The sequence below is a fragment of the Umbelopsis ramanniana genome (genome assembly GCF_025399195.1).
Source record: "Umbelopsis ramanniana AG unplaced genomic scaffold K450scaffold_34, whole genome shotgun sequence".
NCBI classification, from domain to species: domain Eukaryota; kingdom Fungi; phylum Mucoromycota; class Umbelopsidomycetes; order Umbelopsidales; family Umbelopsidaceae; genus Umbelopsis; species Umbelopsis ramanniana.
The window spans coordinates 48,970-67,707 of NW_026252120.1; the positions used below are offsets into that span (position 1 = coordinate 48,970).

An 18,738-nucleotide genomic window follows, 5' to 3' on the forward strand; every position below is an offset into this window, starting at 1 on the left:
CGGATTCAACCATGCTGCGAACAACGAGGTTATTAGGACCCGCATTGCGTGCCTATGCGCGGGCCGACATCAACAGAGCAGCAAGACCATACAGTTCACTAAGAAGGCAGAGACAAGCAGGTAATCGATGCTCTCCCATTTGTTTTGTACCGCACCCCCACCAGTCTTTGACTCAATACGACCCACTGCAGGACCACGACAACGTATTCTTGGCCACCAACCTGTAGCTCGACCTCACAAAGTTGCAGCTGCTTACGAGACTCCACATGTGCCCGGAGAAGATAAATCTGCATCGCATGCTGAGCCTCTTATTGAGCATGACGCCAAATTGTCCGAAGACCCTGCCGCCATTGAGGTCAGTATCCCAACTCCCCCAGGAGCCGTCGTCACTCCGGATTACAAAGGCGCTCTCGTGTTGGCACAGCCTGCGCTGGTGATTGGAAGACAGATTGAGATGATGAATGTGTTTTTGGTAAGTTTGGGGCCGCACTCAGTCCATGCCGCGAGTAATGACTAAACATCGCTTGACGACAGGGTTTCGAGCAAGCTAACAAGTACTCTATCATGGACCCGAATGGAAACAACGTCGGATTTATCGCCGAAGAAGACAGTTTAACAAGTACTATGTCGCGACAGCTTCTACGTACACACCGCAAGTTCAATGCTACAATTATGAACGCTCAAGGCGAAGTCGTGTTCAAGGTATGTCGCACTAGCATAATACGACTACTTTGATGTGGGTGTGAAATTGGACATCGTCATGATGTTCAATTAAAAAATGTGACATTAAACTCATGTTTCTTGCGTATGATTCCACTAGATTTCTCGACCATACTCTTTGATCAACAGCCGTATTTTCATTCACACAGTTGATGATGAGTTGATTGGTGAAGTTCAACAGCGATGGCACTTGTTACGAAGAAAATACGATTTGTTTGTTGGGTAAGTTTAAATGAACTCTTCTACACTGATCGCCCCATTTAAACATGCATGCGGTTATTGACTTTTTGGCTCATCTTATTCCCGGTAATAGTACAAATCAATTTGCTACCATTGATACTCCATTCCTCGGCTGGGACTTTGATCTTCGTGATGAACAAGGAGAGCTTATTGGCAATGTCAACCGAAACTTTGTAGGATTTGCTCGTGAAGTACGTCAATTTTCATTCATCAACCTTGATCGTTCAATGCGTTGGCCAAGGTGACTGATTCGTGAGATTTGCAGCTTTTTACAGATACAGGTCAATACGTCTTGCGTATGGATGCAGTAGAAGGCAACTCCAGAGGGTTGACTTTGGATGAAAGAGCGGTTGCCCTTGCCTGCGCTGTCAGCATTGATTTCGACTTCTTTTCACGTCACTCTTCGCATGGTGCTGGTGGTTTCTTCCCATTCCCATTCTTTGGATTCGGAGGTGGCGACGAAGCCCGGGATGACAGCCGCGAAGCTCCTCCAGCAACTGACTCCGCTCCGTCATCACAATACCCATCTCAACCCCCACCACCAGCCTCGCAAAACGAGTATGGCGACGTATGGGCGGAGGAGTCTGTTGAAACCCCTGAAGATGAAGACCAAGGCTTTTTGGCAGGATGGAAAAATCTAACCGGAGGCGATGACGGTGATGATGAATGGTTTTAAGCAAGCAGAAACAGTTGTGGTCTCTTAATGCCCTATGTTAGAACAAATGTATAAAATAAAAAAATCCTCACACACCAGCGCTAAGAGAAAGTTGCCCCTGTGTGGTTTTGATGCAATCTCATCACAATTTCATGAGCGAGCAATGACTTTAAAGGTATGGTATTGTTTCATTTTATTCAGTGGAAATATGTACGAGAAATAAGATTGGATGGATGGAGGGGGAATAAATAGCCAAATAAGCTAAGCGACAACTGCTTGGCTAATGGTAATATCACCGTAGGGCTTTGCTTGCTTGACCTTGACCATGTCTTTAGAAGAAAGAACCAAGACATCAAAGAAGAGCTTGACAGCGTCTGCCCGCTTCAAGTTTGGGCTCGCCATTTGTTGATATGTGATCTTGGGCTCCTCTGCCATTTGCTTCTTCTGGTCAAATGTAACTTGTAGTCTTTCCATAGTATCGTTTGTCTGCTTGCTGATGCCCAAAGGAGTCAACAGCTGTGATGCCGATGAAGTAACTGGGTTTACATTTGCTTCATAAGGCATAATGCCTGCCTGTGTTTCTGGCACATCCTTTGCTGCTATTGCTGCTGCTGCTGCTGCGGCTGCGGCTGTTGCAGCTGCTGTAGTTGCCTCCTATAAATCGTCATAGAAAAAAGGGAACGATGGTTAGAATAGCCGGCTACTTTAACGTTACTTTTTGCATTATAATGTACGACAATTTACCTCGCCAGCTCCAAGGACAATATCATATTCATCCTCCTCTGTAGCAGTTTGGAGTTTAGTTGTTGGTCCACTGATCAATTTGGGTTGCTTTCTCTGATGCTCTTCTTCTTCGTCTTCATCACCTAGACTGGTAACGCTAGGTGATCTCTTGCGACTTCGCGTGAAGAGAGCTTGAAGTTCGGGTGCCAAATTGAGAGGAGCATTAAGGTTGATGAAAAACTTGATGCCTTGCTTTTCAATCGACTTGAAACGAAGCATCTCAGGAGATGTTGGAAGGAACGTTGCCTCTGTGACAATGTCGGAGGTGTCATTGATTTGATCCCTTATCTTGTCATGAGGAAGCTCAGTGACCTTGTCAATAATTAATCGTCGTCGGTGGATCTGAGGTGTATTTGCTTGAGCAGACGGGGTTCCAACATCAAAAAGTAGGTCATCGCCAATGGCCTGCGTATCTGCAATGAGCGCTACATGAGGGAGGAGAGTCAGCAAAGCTTGGTTAACAAAAGGTTTCAGCTGAGGTAGTTAATTCTTTACCAGAGTTGCTTTCGGTAGTCATGGATGCATCAGGAAGATCAAATGATGATTCATTCTGACGCATGTCAGGACTAGCCTCAGGCAGGAAGTCGGGTTCAGGGCCAAGATCAAAGTCAAATTCTTCATTGTTGTTGGTATCCTTGATATTCATGCGTTCCAGTGGAGCACCAATATCGTCCATGGTGAGTGATCGCTCAAAAGCTGCATCTCTTCCCATCTCTATTTCATTCATGTCGTCCAGGCCGAGATCGGCGAGCTGTAAATCTGACTGCGCGCCATGCTGGAACAAATCACGACCGGTTTCGATGCCATCCAATATATTATCGTTGAATCCAAGACTGAAAAGTTGTGCATCATTACCACTTTGGCTGATGGTAATATCTTGTCGGCGAGATATATTGCTCATTGAAAGTGAAAGGTCCATAATTGGCTCATTTGGGTCTCTGTTTGAAGAAACATTCATCGTCATTAGATATCTGTCTGTCTTGTCTACTGCATTTCTAGCACAAAATTATACCTGTTGAGATGCAAAGGTGCCTCAGGTAGGAGAATGTCGAATTCTGTAAGATCGTCTGCCAAAGTGATAGCATTGATGTTGGCGACGTGACGGTGGGTATCGGGCATATCAACATCACCCTTCTTAAAAGCCTATTGATAGAACGAAAACAATATTTTGTGACTTGTTAGACATCTCAGAATCCAATATGCCCTACGCGGTATGTCCTAATGCTATTCTGTTTTCTTACAGTCTTAATTTTGACCAGTGCGTCATTGCAGTCTTCAAGAAGGTAGCGCGTTTTTCGCGAGTATATGCGTACAACACCGAGCAAAAGCTGACCGGAAAGGCGCAACGTAAGCATCTCCTGCTCTTCTGCCGTGATGGCGTCTATATTAAAACATGCAAATGTTATCATTGTGTAATGCCAATGCGAAGAGGGGGGAGGTTTTTCCATGCAGATAGATAAAGAGAACATACCAACAGTTTTTTCAATGTTGGTCTGCAAAAACTGATTCTTCGATATCTTTCTCTCCCAATGTGCAGCTAGCCACACTCGGGCTAATGGCCCTTTCTTTGAGATGATTGCGTCCGAATACATCATGTGGAATGCGAGAAAAGGTAACTAAACGAAAGACGCGGTAACGCGCGCAATTTTTTTTTCTTCTCGTGTACAGGAATTTTTTTTAAAACTCAGCCCCCCCCACAACTCTCATAATGCTTGCCATCATCGTGCAGCTTTTCACCGAACCGAAAGCCGTGCATTCAAGAATAGTTTAGGCGTTACATCCCTGGGGTTTCTATCGCCTGATTCAAGGAATTCAACAATATATAACCCCAGGCCTCTTAGTCTTTCTGTTCTGGTTGGTATGTTCTATGTTTTGCTTATCATAGCCGCCTCTACAGTAATTGCCATCACTCTGCCAACGGCTATGGTATTACATGACTGTTCATGCTCCTCACCACCTCAATGCGCAAGTTTACGTTGTAAGTAAAGTTCAGCTAAACGGGAGAGTTCTTCAAAGCTATAAAGGTCGACCGTATTCAATTCCCTCCTGTTTGCATGCTTCTGCTTTTTGTTAGATATTGACATGAGGATGTGCCATGATGAATGCGATTTCGCTCTACCTTGCACCAGAAAATGTTTGAAGTCAAAGTGTTTGCCAGGCACATACTAGCAGTACTATTTTTCTAACCACTTATCCCATTCAGTTTCCCTTTCGTATGTATAAATATAGTTGCCTGTACACAAGCCGTTTTGACTTGCACCTAGCCAAAGAATTTCCCATTGGACACAGATGTTGTAAAATACATTTTTGCATTTTCATGACAGAAAACAAGCCGTGCTCATTTTGTTTGCGCCGTTAAGGGCCACATTAAGATATCATTCGTATACAGCATTTAGGGATAAAAGGGAAGAACAAGGAAAGAAAACGGGAGAAAGAGAAAAAAAAAAAAAAAAAGGTATTCTATGGTACGTTATGTGAGGAAAGGTTTTCATCAATATTTTTGTTACGACCAGATCCATCCGACCAGTCTTCACAATCAGATAGTAAAGCAAGTAGGGATTGTTGAGGCATAGTGAAAGGTGATTTTCATTTTTTGTCGATTAACTTGTTTTCATGTTTTTTTGGGGGGTTTCGTTTTCATTACTTTTTTTTCTCTTAGGCCTTATTATTGTGTTGAAGGTGGGGGGAGGGGATCTTGGTGTATGTGAGTCGTGCGTGCGATTTTGAAGACGTATATATGTCATGCTTTCCTACAACAAACCAACATCTCGAAGATTGTTCTGGATAATAATGTCGTTCACGGCTGCCATAACAAACTTCACTTGCTGTGTATCGGTAGCACAGGTAAAATGAGTATAGATTTGCTTGTCATCAGACTGGTTAAGTGACACAAATCGGTTGAGAATATAGTCGCACGCAGCATCATAGTTTTCACCACCCTGATTGAACGGAAAGAAGCGTGAGTAGAATAGTAAAACCACATAAAAGTTGTGGCAAAGCCCTTACTCTGTAATCCGGGAAGTAGTCAGCCAATGGACTGATGGGTAACTTTTCGGCAAACCGATCAATCTTGTTCAAGAAGAGGATGATAGAGGTTTTGACAAACCAACGTGAGTTGCAGATAGAATCGAACAAGGTCAAAGCTTCTTGCATACGATTCTAAACCACATGAGGAAAATTAGTAACTGCAAATTGTAAAAAAGATGGCATTGCTAGATGACCACTTACCACAGTTTCATCTTCAATTAGAACTTGATCGTATTCAGAAATGGCCACCAAGAAGATAATCGCAGTAACGTTTTCAAAACAGTGAATCCACTTCTTTCGTTCGGAACGTTGACCACCGACATCGAACATGCGATAGGTAAGATCACCAATAATAAAGGTGGTTTCGGTAATACCCGTAGTCTTGACGCGAGATCGAAGGACATCCTGATCGCTGGGAGTATAACGTGAGTCGCTAATGCGGTCTATGGAATCAAAGTAGCTATTGAAGAAAGAAAATTGTTGGAAAGGGGGAAAATAAGGGTACGTTAGTGGTGGATATGAAAACTGCAGGGTGAGGGGAAAATAGACTTACTATTGAGCAGAATCATTGAGCTGATATTCGTTGCTTCTGTTGAACGCCTGTCTGACACCGTTATCTTGCCAAAGCGCCTTGACGGCATTACCAACGTCTTGTGGCATGATATCGGATTCAATCTGAGGTGGCTGCTCAAGAATAATAGTGGCATGCATACTGTTATTTGGGTTCTGGAAATTGATGCCCATGGTTTCCATTGCTTCTAAGATAACTCGCATCGATTGTGTAGTGTTACTGTAGATGATTTCTCTGAAGCTTTCGCGTTCATCCTGTGAGTAGCCGCCGTCATGAATCAATTTCATCTGCTTGAGGATAGTTGACTTTCCAGATTCACCAGCACCTACATTGAAAAAAGTGATGAGCGGATGCTGAGTTGAAGGTGGCGGTAATGGTTGTCAAGAACAGAAAAGAAAAAGTACCTAAAAGCAACATCTTGATTTCATTACGCATGTTTGCTCGATCTCGTTTTAATTGGTTTTCAATTTCGTCATTGCGAAGCTTTCCATCTTGATCTTCTACTGATTGACAGCAACCCATCTTGCAAGAAGGATGATGGAAGAGAAACTGCCTGCAACACTGCGAGCGGGAATTTCTCTTTTTTTTTGGGCCAAATTTTTTTTTATTCTCCCAGCTAAAGTAATATTACCAGTGTGTCCCCCCCCCCCATCTCAGTAAATTTCCACCCCCCAAAAGGATCCCAGTTCCATGATCAACATAAACAACAGCTTTGATGGTTGCCATAGGCGCGTGCACTTTAGCCGACAGACTTCCGGTTTCCCCCTCCTCTCATCATGTTTAATTATATAAAAGGGAAGCTAGTACTTTTTGCTATGCGGCATAAAAATGTGAAAAGGAAATGTGTAACCCAATCACTCAAACAGCCTGAATTATTGTGCATATTTTTTCGTCTCGTCAATTTCTCCCTTCAAATAGATTAAAATTTTTACATGCCTCGGCGGTCAGAAGCGAAACCATTCGAAGGTCAAGTTAATTTTATTATTTCTTATGATGATGTTGTCATAGAATGAGGATATGTATAGTATGTGGGATGAAGTAATTACAAGGAATTTTTTTGATCCTGAAAAAATAGTAGCGGTGTACGACATTAAACGTCGCTACACGTGTATGCCTTACAAAAAAATATCGGCCGCTGAAATTGGTTGAGCTCAGTCTACGGCCCAATCATATAAGCTCTACCTGTCCTTCTTCCAGCAGTAATTTGATGTCGCTATAACGAACCATATATATGGACTCCGGAGAAAGTCGAATCTCGTATTGCCTGACGACCATTTGACGTGAGTAACATAAACTGCCGAGAATGTTTCAGCCATCTTTTCCTTACCTTCTTGATTCTAGTTCAAACATGCCTTGCTCTTCTTTACCACGTACAATTACAGCTGAATATTCATCAGGAACACTAACTTTTGGACGGTAAGACAAAAGATTAGGTCCCATGTCCAGTTTTTCATAATTATCATTCGGCTTCCCCGGAACTGCCTATCATGAACAGCGAGCTCTTGTCTTACCAGAGGACAAAGTGTTTATCTTTTCGTTGACATCTTGCTGTGACTGTGGTAGTGTATTAAGAAACGATTTGGAATAATGTTTTTCTAGCAATTCGGCGTAACTTTGGCGTTCCCGGGAAAGATATTTTCTCAGATTAGGAACAATAAATTTGGAGTCGAACAGCATGACCAGAAACTCACCTTTGTGCATATTCATACTCTTTATCTGATAGTCGCTCTCGTACATCCGGTCGATTCAGTAGATACGTGGTATATTTCTCGATCTATTGTGACCGTGTTCAGTTTCCCGAAATAAGCGGATCGTTTGTCAACGATTTGTTTACCTTGTATAGTCGCGTTCGCAGATAATTGCGTATCAAGAATTTAATTCGCTCCATCTCTGTCTGGTACAACATGGATCGAAATCGCATATCTACGTTTTCCGAAAGCCCTTCCATAGCCACCATGCCCTATACAAACGACGTTGAATATTTCTAGCTTGTGAACAGGACTGACTCTTTTCTTGTCACCTACCTGATGCTCTATGAGCTCTGTAAGATCTTCCACCAGTCGCCGTCGGTATGGTAGAATCTCTGGAGAATTTCGTTCATTGATCCAGATCTGTGTCATTTCTGCAACATCGTCGGTAGCAAATTCGTCATCAAGCCCTGTTTCGTAAAGGGCTTCGCTCGATTGCGTTATATGTATCGAAGAGTTCAATGTGCTATTGTTGTCCATATTCGGTACCACGCCCTCAAGGAGAAAGGCGAACGCGTCGAGAAAAAAAAAATAATAACGTCGAAAAATCCACGTACCCAGAGCTTTTTGTTGTGACCACCAAAAATTGTTAAAGCGTGTTTCAGCTCTTCCACTATTGATTCTACATTTTTATTTACACTTGTTACATTTTTCTACCCAAACCAACTATAATGAGTACATCAATAGACGACAATGAGTTGCCAAAGGCCAATGTCACCAGAATCTTAAAACATGCTGTAAGCACGTAAAATGTGTATTCGTCACGTATAACCCAATATTCTGACCATCACAACGCGAATGCTATAGTTGCCTGCAAGTACGGCTTTACAAAAGGACGCTAAGCTAGCCATCAGCAAAGCGTCTACTGTATTTATAAATTATCTTAGCGCTACGTAAGTCCCTCTTCTACCTAAGCACGTGTGTTGTTCACATCCTGATCGTGCTGCTCAAATACAGCGCAAACGATATTGCAAAAAGCGCCAACCACAAGACCATCACAGCACCCGACGTTTTCAAAGCTCTGGAAGTTCTGGAGCTTGAAGATTTTGTGCCGAAATTGCAGGAAGCATTTACAGGTACAAAGATGAATGCGAACTATCATATATCCTATAAGGCAGCTTTGTATTGACAAGTTCCTCTGCAGCTTATCAGCAACTACAGCAAGAAAAGAAAAGCCGGAAGAAGGAAGGAAAAGTGGAAGGGGATGAAGATCAAAATGAAGAGGGAATGTCAGGAGATGAAGAAGAGGCTACTTCATCGTCACCAAAGCGAAAAATGGCGTCCTTAGAGTTAGCAGATGAGGAATCCAAACGGCTAAAGACCGATGCCGCCGCTGACAATGGCTTGGAAGCGTCGTCTGAGGCTGCCGCAGAAGATACTACTGTAGACAGAGCGGAGGATACGTCATGAGAGGCATCAAAGCCAGTTACATACGCAAAATAAAAGAACGAACAAAAGATGTTCTTTCCGGTGGCAACGATATCTAGTGTTTGGATAGCTATCATCTGCTTCAATCCCCAGCACACAAACGACCCGCATTTTTTTTTCTTTCGTTTAATTCCAGATAATGTATGGCAAATAGCATGTACTATTTTATAGTTAAAGACAACGAGGTTATTTTCTCAAGTGACGAAATATGGTTTACAAGTGATTGCCTGCTGATGATATATGAACATTGACTACTGACTATGGAATGGTTTTTTTCAAATATTGTATGTCTCTAATCCTATGCTTGACCAAGACGACCAACTAAGAATACGACGGCACTGAGAGCAGTGACTACGGCGGCTCCTTGATAAAGGACTGCTCCACCGTAATTCTCAAAGAGATAGCCACCTAAAAAGCATCCGAACCCAGTTCCCAGTCCTCCGTGGAGACCAGCCAAGATACCTTGTGCTACACTTCGCTGAGTAGGCGGGAAGTAATTGTCGACTTCAGAAACAGCGGTGGCCCAAAACAAGGCGAAGCCGATACCTATACACCGTAATGGTTAGTCAAAGCAATTTAGTGGTCCACATCTTTACCGGCTGCCACCCTTCTCTTTACATATGTGTAACTTACCATTAAGCATCTGAAGGACCAAAGCAAGACAATTCGTGATGAGAAGATTAGGCACGAGGAAGGTATATGCAAGGGATCGAATCAGGGTAACGATATGGGCAGTGACCACCAACTTGGTCACGCCAAAAGTCTCAGTGAGTTGTTTACAGAATAAAAACATGGTGAGCTCCATAATTGCGCTTGCTGGACCAGTCAATCCCAACCAACCAGACGCCACGCCCAGGTCTTTCTGAAGGAACAAAAAGAGGAATTGGTTGATCATGGCTAAAATCATACCGTACAAAAACACCGTGGTCAGGAATGAGACGATTCTAAGATTCCAAATCATTTCTGGGGAAGGGGCTTCAGCGTCTTGAGTCGGGTAGGGTAGAATACCAGCCATGGAGGCTTCCATAGAAGGAAGGCGAGAGAGAGCGAGACCCATATTCAATGCTCCTGTCTCTTCCATATAGTCGTCAGCTTCCTCTCTGATAGTACGTGTCAGCGACGATATGGATGTATAACTCATAGATTTGGTCAGACTGTGCAAAATATCATCAAAAAAGCCGGTCTCTGACAGGTTGAGCGGTAGCTGTGGAACGGAGCTGGAACCTTCAGCGGGAGCTAGATTGGCCTTGTATCCTGAAGCACCGTACGATTTTTCGAAAGTTTGTATGCGATTGGGTAAAAGCGGAGCATTAGGGTCATTTTCAATGGTATGGATGCTTTTAGATTCATATTCTTCAGGCTCCACAGTGACCGTAAATGAGAGTGCCATGAACAGCAGTGAGGATACAGCGAATACAATGAAGATGGCATTGAGATCGTTGTTCCAAAGGGAGACAGCTTGACCGGTGAGAAAAACTGTGAGACCAGCTGAAATTGAACCCCAAAGTCTTTGTTCGCCTATTCAAATGGTGATTAACATCCGCTCATGTCATGCCAGGCCATGTAATTGGTATTTGGCAAACCAAACAAACGTACCATATAAGATCTTATTGGGGCCTAGAATTTTCATCACAGCGCTATCGACCAAGGAGACAAGTGTTCCAGAGCAAAAAGCATAGAGAAATACGCAGATGGCTGTCAGTACCAGGAAAGAAGGCATTTCAATCCCAAAGTTTTTCTCATCTGGAGTGATGATTCCCAGATACATAACGACCATGATGGCAGAGCCACCGGCAAGACAGAGTAGACCCATCAGACTACCGTGGTATTGAGGTTTCTTGTCAACGACGGCAGCCCAGAAAGGGCAGGCAATGGATTGTACAAAAGGAGCAATGGCCAATAGAATACCGATCTGATCTGAAGAGAAATGCATGATTTTGTCGTAAAACAGTGCCAGATACGGCGGTGCACTGGACACCGTGGCATATACCGCGACGAACAATAGCTTGCAGATGAAATACATTGAAGCAAAGCGAACGAAGAAGGGAGAGAGTTGAATCCCTTTTCTAAGGATTTTTTTTTTCAGCGATGACTAGAGCTACATTATTTAGTACGGACAACGCAGCATTGTGTCTGCATATTTGGTAACACCCATTACCCCTTTGCTTTGGAAAGGGCCTCCGTTTGCGAGTGGGTTGTGTCTGTTTATATATGTATACATGTTTTATTTGTTCTTATTCCACATTTTTGTTAATAGTCTGGATTTACATAACGCGAAATCGATCACAGCTGCTGTCATGTGTATGGAACAAAGTGGAAAACGTAATTTCATCATCGTCTCAGGAACAGACTTTGCTGGAGTTTAAAAGTTTGGGTCAATGATGAAAAGTCAAAGTCGTCTAATTATGGAAATTTTGGTTTCATTACATCATTTCGTGCACCCTTGCCGTTCCGCTGATGGGATCAAACGAAAGAGTATATAAGAGGTGAGCAAGGATTTGTTATTTCGATCATTCCACCAAAAGAATAACACCCAACTTATAACAATGTCTGCCCCTACCACAAATCAAAACACTGAGAACCAATCACAGCCATCCCAGATTGTTGGCAACATCAAGCAATACGCTGGTATTGCTGAAGAGACCATTGGCAATGCCCTTGGTAGCCAAGCCTGGACTGACTCTGGTAAGCAGCTCAAGGAAGAGGGTCTTCAAGAGATCCAAAAAGCAAAGGAGGTCACCGCTCAAGCTGCTCCCAACAAGACCAATGCCAACGTCAACTCCGTTGTGGGTGGAATTAAGGAGGAAGTCGGTAACTTGTTAGGCAACGCCGAAATGGCCACCAGCGGTGCTCAACAACGTCAAAAGGGACACACTGAATACGAAGCTGCCAAGGCTGGTGAATACCTTGAAGGTGCTGGCGATGCCGTTCGCGGAAAGGTTGAAGGTACCGTCGGTAAGCTTGTTGGCGATGAGGAAGCTCAGGCACACGCAGAACAATTGCACTTGAGCGGAAAGCAAGCCATGCAATTGAACGAACCCAAATAAGTTCATTATCACAGATCCCCTATCCTCCACTATGTAAATCAATGTATCTGTCATATGTATAAATAATTTATTAAAAGTGAACATACTATATGCTAAATCATGCACTCGTCTGCTATGCCACTTTGAGAAGACTGTGTATATGACATGTCTATGAAAAACCCTGTCGATCGGTATATTGCATATTAGATGCTTCCCGCAACACCGCCGTCACGAATACCAACGGCTTTTTCCACCACTTCGCGTAAAAGATCCACCAAGGTACAGCAAGAGATGACCAACAGAGCCTCTAATTCATCAATAGAGTCGCCACCGACGTCGGCCATGGTTGCATTATGTAATTTAAGTTTGCCGATGTTCGTAAAGTAGCCCATACCATGACTATCAAATGAGGCGATCACTTGCCTTGGTTTGTCAATGACTTCGCAAATCATATTGTGTGTAAGTAACGAAGGTCGTGCCCATCGTAGACGTCGTGTTTTGTACTCCATTTCATAAACAAATAACAGCGGGGTGACCGTCATGTTCTTGAATTCAGTGCTGTTATCCTTCGCTTTGCTGTTGCCAATGGCTTCACCCCACGCAATGACCATTTGATTCTGGTATGCCTGCCTCTTCGTTTCAGCCACCGCTGTACCGCGTTCCAACGCTTTGCCCAATGGAATTCGATATAGTGTGTTTTGAAATCCCCAATTGTAAGAGTGTGGTTGTATCTTCCGATAGCAGAGCTTTTTCGTATCGCCCTCACCCAAAAAGATCTCATGATGTTGAGGCTTAAGAAATGAATGCTTCTTGATCTGAAATTCAGTACTGTCGACAGTATTGGTTCGTGCTGTAGACGATTTCATGGATATGGATGTATATTGCTTGGCCATTTGCATGAAGCCAGTAGCGGGTTCTTCGTTGGACTCTAGTGTGGTTGCAGCAGGGGGCGATGATAGAATGTGAGATTTATCATGATTAGCATCTTGCTTCTTGGCGGATGGAACTTCACTGTCAGGGACATCTTGTATACTGGTTGAAACTGAATTAGTGTCAGCAGGCAAGGCGGATTCGGAGGAGGTTGCAAGTGGGATGGATGAAATGATATGAGATTGGCTGTGAGTTGCGTTGGGAGTTTCCGGCAAAGGAGGTTCTATCGCAGGGCTACTTGTTATGGCTGAGCTGGCCACAGTAGACGATGGTTTGATTGAAGGTTGCGGAGACAGGACGGAGCTGCTGGCGTCTATCACCGTCAAACCAGAGCACTGCCTGTCGTACTCTTCCACGGAGAGGCCGTGGAGTGCGTTACCCAGAATTTCAGTGTCTTTGGCAGTGACGATGTCATCTAGAGCATTAGGCTTTTCGTAAATTTGTAATTCATCGACATTGGTAGGTTCTTCGTAATAACGTTTCTGTTCCTGAGTCATTCCAACAAGTGGCGAAAAAAGGAAGCGTAGAGGAGTTTTTAAATTTATCGAGGGCCTATTTTTGAAACTTTCCATGCATAAGCCACTCCTGCCAAGGCCGTCTCCTTTCCAAGCTAATGGACTTGTCGACTTTACCTCCGTCGTTCAATGAATTTCTCAAAATCAACGACGTCGATCCAGTCATTTACACTGTAAAAGATTTGCCAAGGTTTGTTCGATGGAACACCCGATTTCCCAAATCTGAATTGCCTTCAGCCGAAGAACTCCAACAACAGTTGAGAGCGCGGAAAGTGTCGCCTGTCAAAGGTGTTGAAGGATTTTTCGGTATCCAACTTGGCGAAAATTTACCCGACAGTGAAAGCGAGAGTGACACGATGCAGAATACACGAATTGTTGATATACCAGCGTAAGACCCTTGTTCAGCATCATGGTTAAATTATACTTGACCACCTAGCTCTATTTCTGATGCCTTATCGACTTTCACTAGATACCGTGAAAACAAAATATTCGGAATTGATCTCAGTTCTGGTCTCGCTGTACTAGCGCTACAAGTTCAGCCCAATGATCACGTACTCGATTTGTGCTGTGCTCCAGGTAATGGCCATGAAGTGATTTGATGGGCAAGGTGGAACAATGTAAAATCTGTGCTAATTGGACTTGTAGGCGCAAAGCTCTGTATGATCTCGAATATCATAGGCTCAGAGGGAACAGGAACGGTCACAGGCGTGGATATCTCACCCCATCGAGTTGCAACATGCAGGTCTCTTGTGAAGCGATATCAGGTCGCTGAACGTGTTCGACTGTTCAATGCTGATGGCACGACATTTAAGGTATATGCTCCATCTCGATTAGGAGCGCGAGTGATTAGAGAGGCAGATGGTGAGAATCCAGACCGCAAACGACAGCAAATCAGCCAGGGACAGACTGCAGAGTCTTCCAAACCTGCCAGCATTAAACCATTTTACGCGCCAAAAATTTTACGATTTGACCCGCAAATGCAAGGAGAGGAATATCTGTACGATAAGGTGAGGAATCTTAATACTTGACAATACCTGTGTAGTATAGTTTAATGATGATGAAAATGCATGCAGGTTATTGTCGATGCGGAATGTACCCACGACGGATCCATCAGTCATATATTAAAGGTTTGTTAGCTGAAGATGACCCGTCCTGTCAGCCATGTGATATTGACTTTAACGCATCGTACCACCAGTATCAAACTTGGGGATGGGATGCTTTTGAAAAAAACTTTATGGACCCAGACCGATTACGGGATATCTGTCAATTACAGGTAAGCTTCTTTTGTGCATGAAATTTCAGCCTACTTTGGCTTATAATGCTAACTCAATGGGGGGTGACAGCGAAACCTCATAGAGTCAGGCTGGTCATTACTGGTAGACGACGGCATTTTGGTATATAGTACATGCAGTCTTTCGGTACGACAGAACGAAGAAAATGTTGCTTGGTTTTTGCACAAGTACGGCGATGAAGTGGAGTTGGAAAGTATACCCAACATCCATAATGTGGGCATCAAAGCAGCACCGACCAAGCAAGGCTGGACGGTCCCAAACATGACGGACGAGCAGAAGCGGGGTCTCCAAGCGTCCATTGAACGCTGCTGTGTGCGATTTGACCCAATTACCAGTGCGACCAGTGGCTTTTTCGTAGCTCGATTTAGGAAGGTACGCAAGAGGCTGGAAAGGAAGGACCATAGCAATACTATAGCACCCATCCACAATCGCGCGGAGTAGGTGATGGTAGCCTTAAATCGAACACTGGGATACATTTTATCACACATCTTGTTAAGATTGTGAACAGGTTCAGAGCCGCTAACAACGTGTGCTGAATCGTACTGTGTGGGTGGGGGTCGGAGTATGGTTGGCCTTTTGCTAGGTCTAGCGAAGTTTGAAATTTGAAGTTCCTGCCATGTTATTCGTTACTGATGATCGGCACAATGACAAACTATGTTCCTAGAGCTTGCCTTAATTTTCAAGTGTATAAAAAAATTCTTGTACATAAATTCATAAATTCATTAGCCACCACAAATAAATATTGATTGCTTTGTCAGTAACATTTCCTTTCAAATGAGTGACTGAATTCAGGATGAATTTCTGGTTATGGTAAGCATATGGCAAAACGCTGATCGGGGTACCACACCAGTTTGAGCTATGGCTTCGAAAGGATAAATGTCGATAACAAAAGTTAATCCATTAAAAGTTAGTCAGATAGCAAGGAAGAAGTATTTGTACTTCTAGCAGCTGTCAGCTCCACAACACTAAACTTTTATGAGCCAACGTAATTAGTTTCCTAGAATAACCGACATTCGGACTTGATGTGCTAAACTGCTGTCTAGCAGAGGCGACTTACCGTATATCTGATATGTGCCAAAAATACGATAGAGTTTCTATACGCTCGATGGCTTCAGCCACACATGCAGCGGCCAAAGCTGGCTGGCGGAAGGTATATTGTGTTGTAGTATCTAGTTTGTAAATTTTTCAAAATAGACGTTATGAATATTTGGCTTATCAAGAAGGTCGGTTGAGATAATGGCTTCTTCTTCTTTCAAGGTCAAAGCGTTACGGCACTCCCGTGCATCAGTACCGTTTAACAGATTGGGCGCTGTCGCATTAAGGGCCAGCTCCACCGAATCTAGCTTGTATTATGGCGGAGATCTTTTAGCGTCCAAGAAAGGCACACCGAAAATCCCATTCATCCCAACTTTCCTTTTTATGTTTCTGACCAAAATCAAAATGCCCACTGTTTTGAATTTGCGGGTCAGTTCATTCAAATGGCAAGCCAAAGCAGTCTTACGAATTACAAACCATACTAATAATCATATGCGAGTAAAGCGATTAGGACTGAAGCGAAAATTTAAGCGGTTTTTTGTTTACGTGGGGTAGCGTGTTTTTATGTGGTGTGGGTAGACAGTCTGTTCTCTTCACATGTCTTCAGTTGTATTGTATTTTTTTTACTCTTAATGTACTGTATCACCAAATAAGCGGCCCTTTCGCCACATTAAACCCCGCCCGTCGGTTTATTTCATATAATTTACAAAGCCTGAACGAACAACAACATCCCTCTTTTTTTCTACCTTCCTTTACTCACTTGTCTTCCTTTTCAATCGTTTTCCTTCAACATGACTCACTTGAGCGACTTCAGTTTCCTACGTATGTTCAATTTCAACTCGACAATGTCATCATCGTGAATAGAGCTTAATGCCGCCCTTCATTTGCAGAACGAGCGGTTGAACTGGTCGGTCTATACGTCTTCTTCGTTTATCGCGTCTGGAAGGTTCGTCTCAATCACCATGCCCGAGCAATTTCAAACTCTAGTTTTTTAATGATCAATTTGTTCAGGTCAACCGATTTCAATGCTTAAGACCTTCGAAATTTCGACAAGGCGAGTTGAAATCCATCATGACGTTCCTAGTAGCGATAGCTATACCGTTTCAGCTATTTTATGGTAAGCTTTTTGATGGCACAACTGGGTGATCTGCCATGGAGTTGCGACTGAAGCAATGGTATTTCAGATATAACGTCGACTCGTATAAAGTATCAAGAAGGCTTCGCCCAGGTACCTTACAATGGTCAGATAGAGATCATGTCCAAGCCTGAAGTAATGTGGACCAAGGCTGATCAAGATTTGGTTATTCCAAGTATGTTTTGGATTGCCAATCGATTAACTTCATTTTGAAATTCGCACACGTTGTCTAATTCATTTTCGTTCTAGCCGATTATTCCTTATGCGTCGGATTTTCATTGCAAACGTACGTGGGTTCTAACTCCGTTCTATCGCGATTCCGCAGACTTAATTATTCGTATTTTTAACACTTGATTTCAACTTACCAGTGGCACGTTGCTACTTCTGCAATGCTTTTGGAATTACTTGTCGGCCAGTGTTGCCAAAACTTCATTCATGTCCAGCTTTGAATTCCGCTTTTATCTCATTTGGTAAGTTGATTTACGACATATTCAGTATAAACCCCTGTTGGGTTGCTAATGTCGTTTTGTAGGTGTGTACTGAGTGTGGTGATGTTCCCTCTGTTACAATGGGAGTTCAGTAAATCCAAGTACGACCCGAACTGGAAAGAAATCATTCCTGAGCTGGCTTATGGTTGCGAGCTATTCATTGTTGCCCTGCTCGGTATTTGGGCTAGTTTCCGTTTCAACCGTCTCATCAAGCAGACTCGCAATTCAGCCAACGCCAAGGAAATTTTGAGCCGACTCAACTACTTTGTCGATTTAAACGCTACCTTGACTGTTTCCTTGTTGATCGATTCAGCTTGCTTCGTCATCCTTAGTGCTGACGGCCTGACCACTGCGCAGTATTTGAATGGTCACAAGTAAGTATCGACCCCAAAGTGTTCAGCAGCATGAGATCTACATATTCTAACGGGCTTATCTTTTCAGATTCTCAGCCGATCTTTTCATTTGTGTTGCTAACTTTGCTAGTGTTATCATTTGGTTCTTACTTATCATGATTTTCCACCCTGATCATGAAATTACCAATTTGGCTAATACTTATTCCGGCGCAAGAGAACTGTCTGACATGCCATCGTCGCGTGTCGGTCAAGCCATGTCCAGCCATAACGAGTATGTTTCATACCAACCGATGCACCTACCTGAAAAAGTCTACAATGTTTCGCCAGCGGCCGATCCCAAGTTCGATCGCAATGCCACTCAATCGCCAAACTGGCAGCGCCCAAGCTCTCCACAATATTCTGACACAAGACCGCTGGCGGTAGAAGAAGGAATCAAATTTTTCCCCGTCACTAACATTGGAGGTGCCACTGGAAGGGAGGAATACTCTATGCAAGACGTAGAGGGCCGTGGTGATCGGGACTGGCTTGCCCAAAGCCCAAGAAACCGAGGTGGCATGAAGTATAGCCCTGAATATCAGTAACATCTTTTTCCTTACCTTTTACTTCATAAGACCATTGTGTATACTCTGCAAGCTATTTGTGTTCTCTCCCAAATAATTAATATAATATTACTATGTTTTGCACGCATTCGCTTCCATGGTGTAGGAAGGGGAAAAAAATCCGTTTGAAAAAAGTTGTCACGACGCGCTGATCGCGACGCGACCAATGAGCCGAAGTAAATTTTAGGAGCCT

At 43.4% G+C, this 18,738-nt stretch overlaps 11 protein-coding genes across 11 annotated transcripts; 6 read left to right on the top strand and 5 right to left on the bottom strand.

The window, feature by feature from the left end:
• Positions 1 to 22: 22 nt before the first annotated feature.
• Positions 23 to 1,758, top strand: K450DRAFT_244767 (uncharacterized protein). Its single transcript, XM_051589638.1, has 5 exons — positions 23 to 472; positions 535 to 702; positions 821 to 942; positions 1,034 to 1,151; positions 1,226 to 1,758. Exons 1-5 carry the CDS (start codon positions 128 to 130, stop codon positions 1,634 to 1,636), a joined length of 1,164 nt encoding a protein of 387 aa, XP_051443840.1. The 5' UTR covers positions 23 to 127; the 3' UTR covers positions 1,637 to 1,758.
• Positions 1,759 to 1,783: 25 nt separating this feature from the next.
• On the bottom strand, positions 1,784 to 4,003 carry K450DRAFT_244771 (uncharacterized protein). The gene is made up of 6 exons (XM_051589639.1): positions 3,870 to 4,003; positions 3,640 to 3,779; positions 3,411 to 3,541; positions 2,894 to 3,336; positions 2,360 to 2,823; positions 1,784 to 2,269 (listed from the first exon to the last, which is right to left on the bottom strand). The coding sequence occupies exons 1-6, from the start codon at positions 3,991 to 3,993 to the stop codon at positions 1,877 to 1,879; spliced, it is 1,695 nt and encodes a 564-aa protein (XP_051443841.1). The 5' UTR covers positions 3,994 to 4,003; the 3' UTR covers positions 1,784 to 1,876.
• Positions 4,004 to 4,075: 72 nt separating this feature from the next.
• On the top strand, positions 4,076 to 4,948 carry K450DRAFT_244774 (uncharacterized protein). Its single transcript, XM_051589640.1, has 2 exons — positions 4,076 to 4,376; positions 4,473 to 4,948. The coding sequence occupies exons 1-2, from the start codon at positions 4,259 to 4,261 to the stop codon at positions 4,565 to 4,567; spliced, it is 213 nt and encodes a 70-aa protein (XP_051443842.1). The 5' UTR covers positions 4,076 to 4,258; the 3' UTR covers positions 4,568 to 4,948.
• Positions 4,949 to 5,136: 188 nt separating this feature from the next.
• Positions 5,137 to 6,368, bottom strand: K450DRAFT_244779 (uncharacterized protein). Its single transcript, XM_051589641.1, has 4 exons — positions 5,979 to 6,368; positions 5,627 to 5,885; positions 5,405 to 5,557; positions 5,137 to 5,337 (listed from the first exon to the last, which is right to left on the bottom strand). The coding sequence occupies exons 1-4, from the start codon at positions 6,281 to 6,283 to the stop codon at positions 5,149 to 5,151; spliced, it is 906 nt and encodes a 301-aa protein (XP_051443843.1). The 5' UTR covers positions 6,284 to 6,368; the 3' UTR covers positions 5,137 to 5,148.
• A 497-nt stretch (positions 6,369 to 6,865) lies between these two features.
• K450DRAFT_244783 (uncharacterized protein) lies at positions 6,866 to 8,675 on the bottom strand. The gene is made up of 6 exons (XM_051589642.1): positions 8,021 to 8,675; positions 7,831 to 7,956; positions 7,688 to 7,770; positions 7,508 to 7,608; positions 7,324 to 7,402; positions 6,866 to 7,260 (listed from the first exon to the last, which is right to left on the bottom strand). Exons 1-6 carry the CDS (start codon positions 8,222 to 8,224, stop codon positions 7,164 to 7,166), a joined length of 690 nt encoding a protein of 229 aa, XP_051443844.1. The 5' UTR covers positions 8,225 to 8,675; the 3' UTR covers positions 6,866 to 7,163.
• Positions 8,321 to 8,914, top strand: K450DRAFT_244787 (uncharacterized protein). The gene is made up of 3 exons (XM_051589643.1): positions 8,321 to 8,481; positions 8,552 to 8,637; positions 8,702 to 8,914. Exons 1-3 carry the CDS (start codon positions 8,416 to 8,418, stop codon positions 8,871 to 8,873), a joined length of 324 nt encoding a protein of 107 aa, XP_051443845.1. The 5' UTR covers positions 8,321 to 8,415; the 3' UTR covers positions 8,874 to 8,914.
• Positions 8,915 to 9,359: 445 nt separating this feature from the next.
• On the bottom strand, positions 9,360 to 11,189 carry K450DRAFT_244789 (uncharacterized protein). Its single transcript, XM_051589644.1, has 3 exons — positions 10,769 to 11,189; positions 9,806 to 10,690; positions 9,360 to 9,718 (listed from the first exon to the last, which is right to left on the bottom strand). Exons 1-3 carry the CDS (start codon positions 11,103 to 11,105, stop codon positions 9,471 to 9,473), a joined length of 1,470 nt encoding a protein of 489 aa, XP_051443846.1. The 5' UTR covers positions 11,106 to 11,189; the 3' UTR covers positions 9,360 to 9,470.
• A 495-nt stretch (positions 11,190 to 11,684) lies between these two features.
• On the top strand, positions 11,685 to 12,310 carry K450DRAFT_244791 (uncharacterized protein). Its single transcript, XM_051589645.1, has one exon. The coding sequence runs from the start codon at positions 11,719 to 11,721 to the stop codon at positions 12,217 to 12,219; it is 501 nt and encodes a 166-aa protein (XP_051443847.1). The 5' UTR covers positions 11,685 to 11,718; the 3' UTR covers positions 12,220 to 12,310.
• K450DRAFT_244792 (uncharacterized protein) lies at positions 12,311 to 13,697 on the bottom strand. Its single transcript, XM_051589646.1, has one exon. It carries the CDS (start codon positions 13,623 to 13,625, stop codon positions 12,402 to 12,404), a length of 1,224 nt encoding a protein of 407 aa, XP_051443848.1. The 5' UTR covers positions 13,626 to 13,697; the 3' UTR covers positions 12,311 to 12,401.
• Positions 13,698 to 13,699: 2 nt separating this feature from the next.
• On the top strand, positions 13,700 to 15,696 carry K450DRAFT_244795 (uncharacterized protein). The gene is made up of 6 exons (XM_051589647.1): positions 13,700 to 14,031; positions 14,113 to 14,219; positions 14,289 to 14,650; positions 14,717 to 14,770; positions 14,839 to 14,916; positions 14,987 to 15,696. The coding sequence occupies exons 1-6, from the start codon at positions 13,742 to 13,744 to the stop codon at positions 15,374 to 15,376; spliced, it is 1,281 nt and encodes a 426-aa protein (XP_051443849.1). The 5' UTR covers positions 13,700 to 13,741; the 3' UTR covers positions 15,377 to 15,696.
• Positions 15,697 to 16,700: 1,004 nt separating this feature from the next.
• K450DRAFT_300764 (uncharacterized protein) lies at positions 16,701 to 18,634 on the top strand. Its single transcript, XM_051593728.1, has 8 exons — positions 16,701 to 16,792; positions 16,861 to 16,916; positions 16,982 to 17,087; positions 17,155 to 17,280; positions 17,355 to 17,391; positions 17,474 to 17,575; positions 17,638 to 17,967; positions 18,035 to 18,634. The coding sequence occupies exons 1-8, from the start codon at positions 16,762 to 16,764 to the stop codon at positions 18,525 to 18,527; spliced, it is 1,281 nt and encodes a 426-aa protein (XP_051443850.1). The 5' UTR covers positions 16,701 to 16,761; the 3' UTR covers positions 18,528 to 18,634.
• The last annotated feature ends 104 nt before the right edge of the window (positions 18,635 to 18,738 follow it).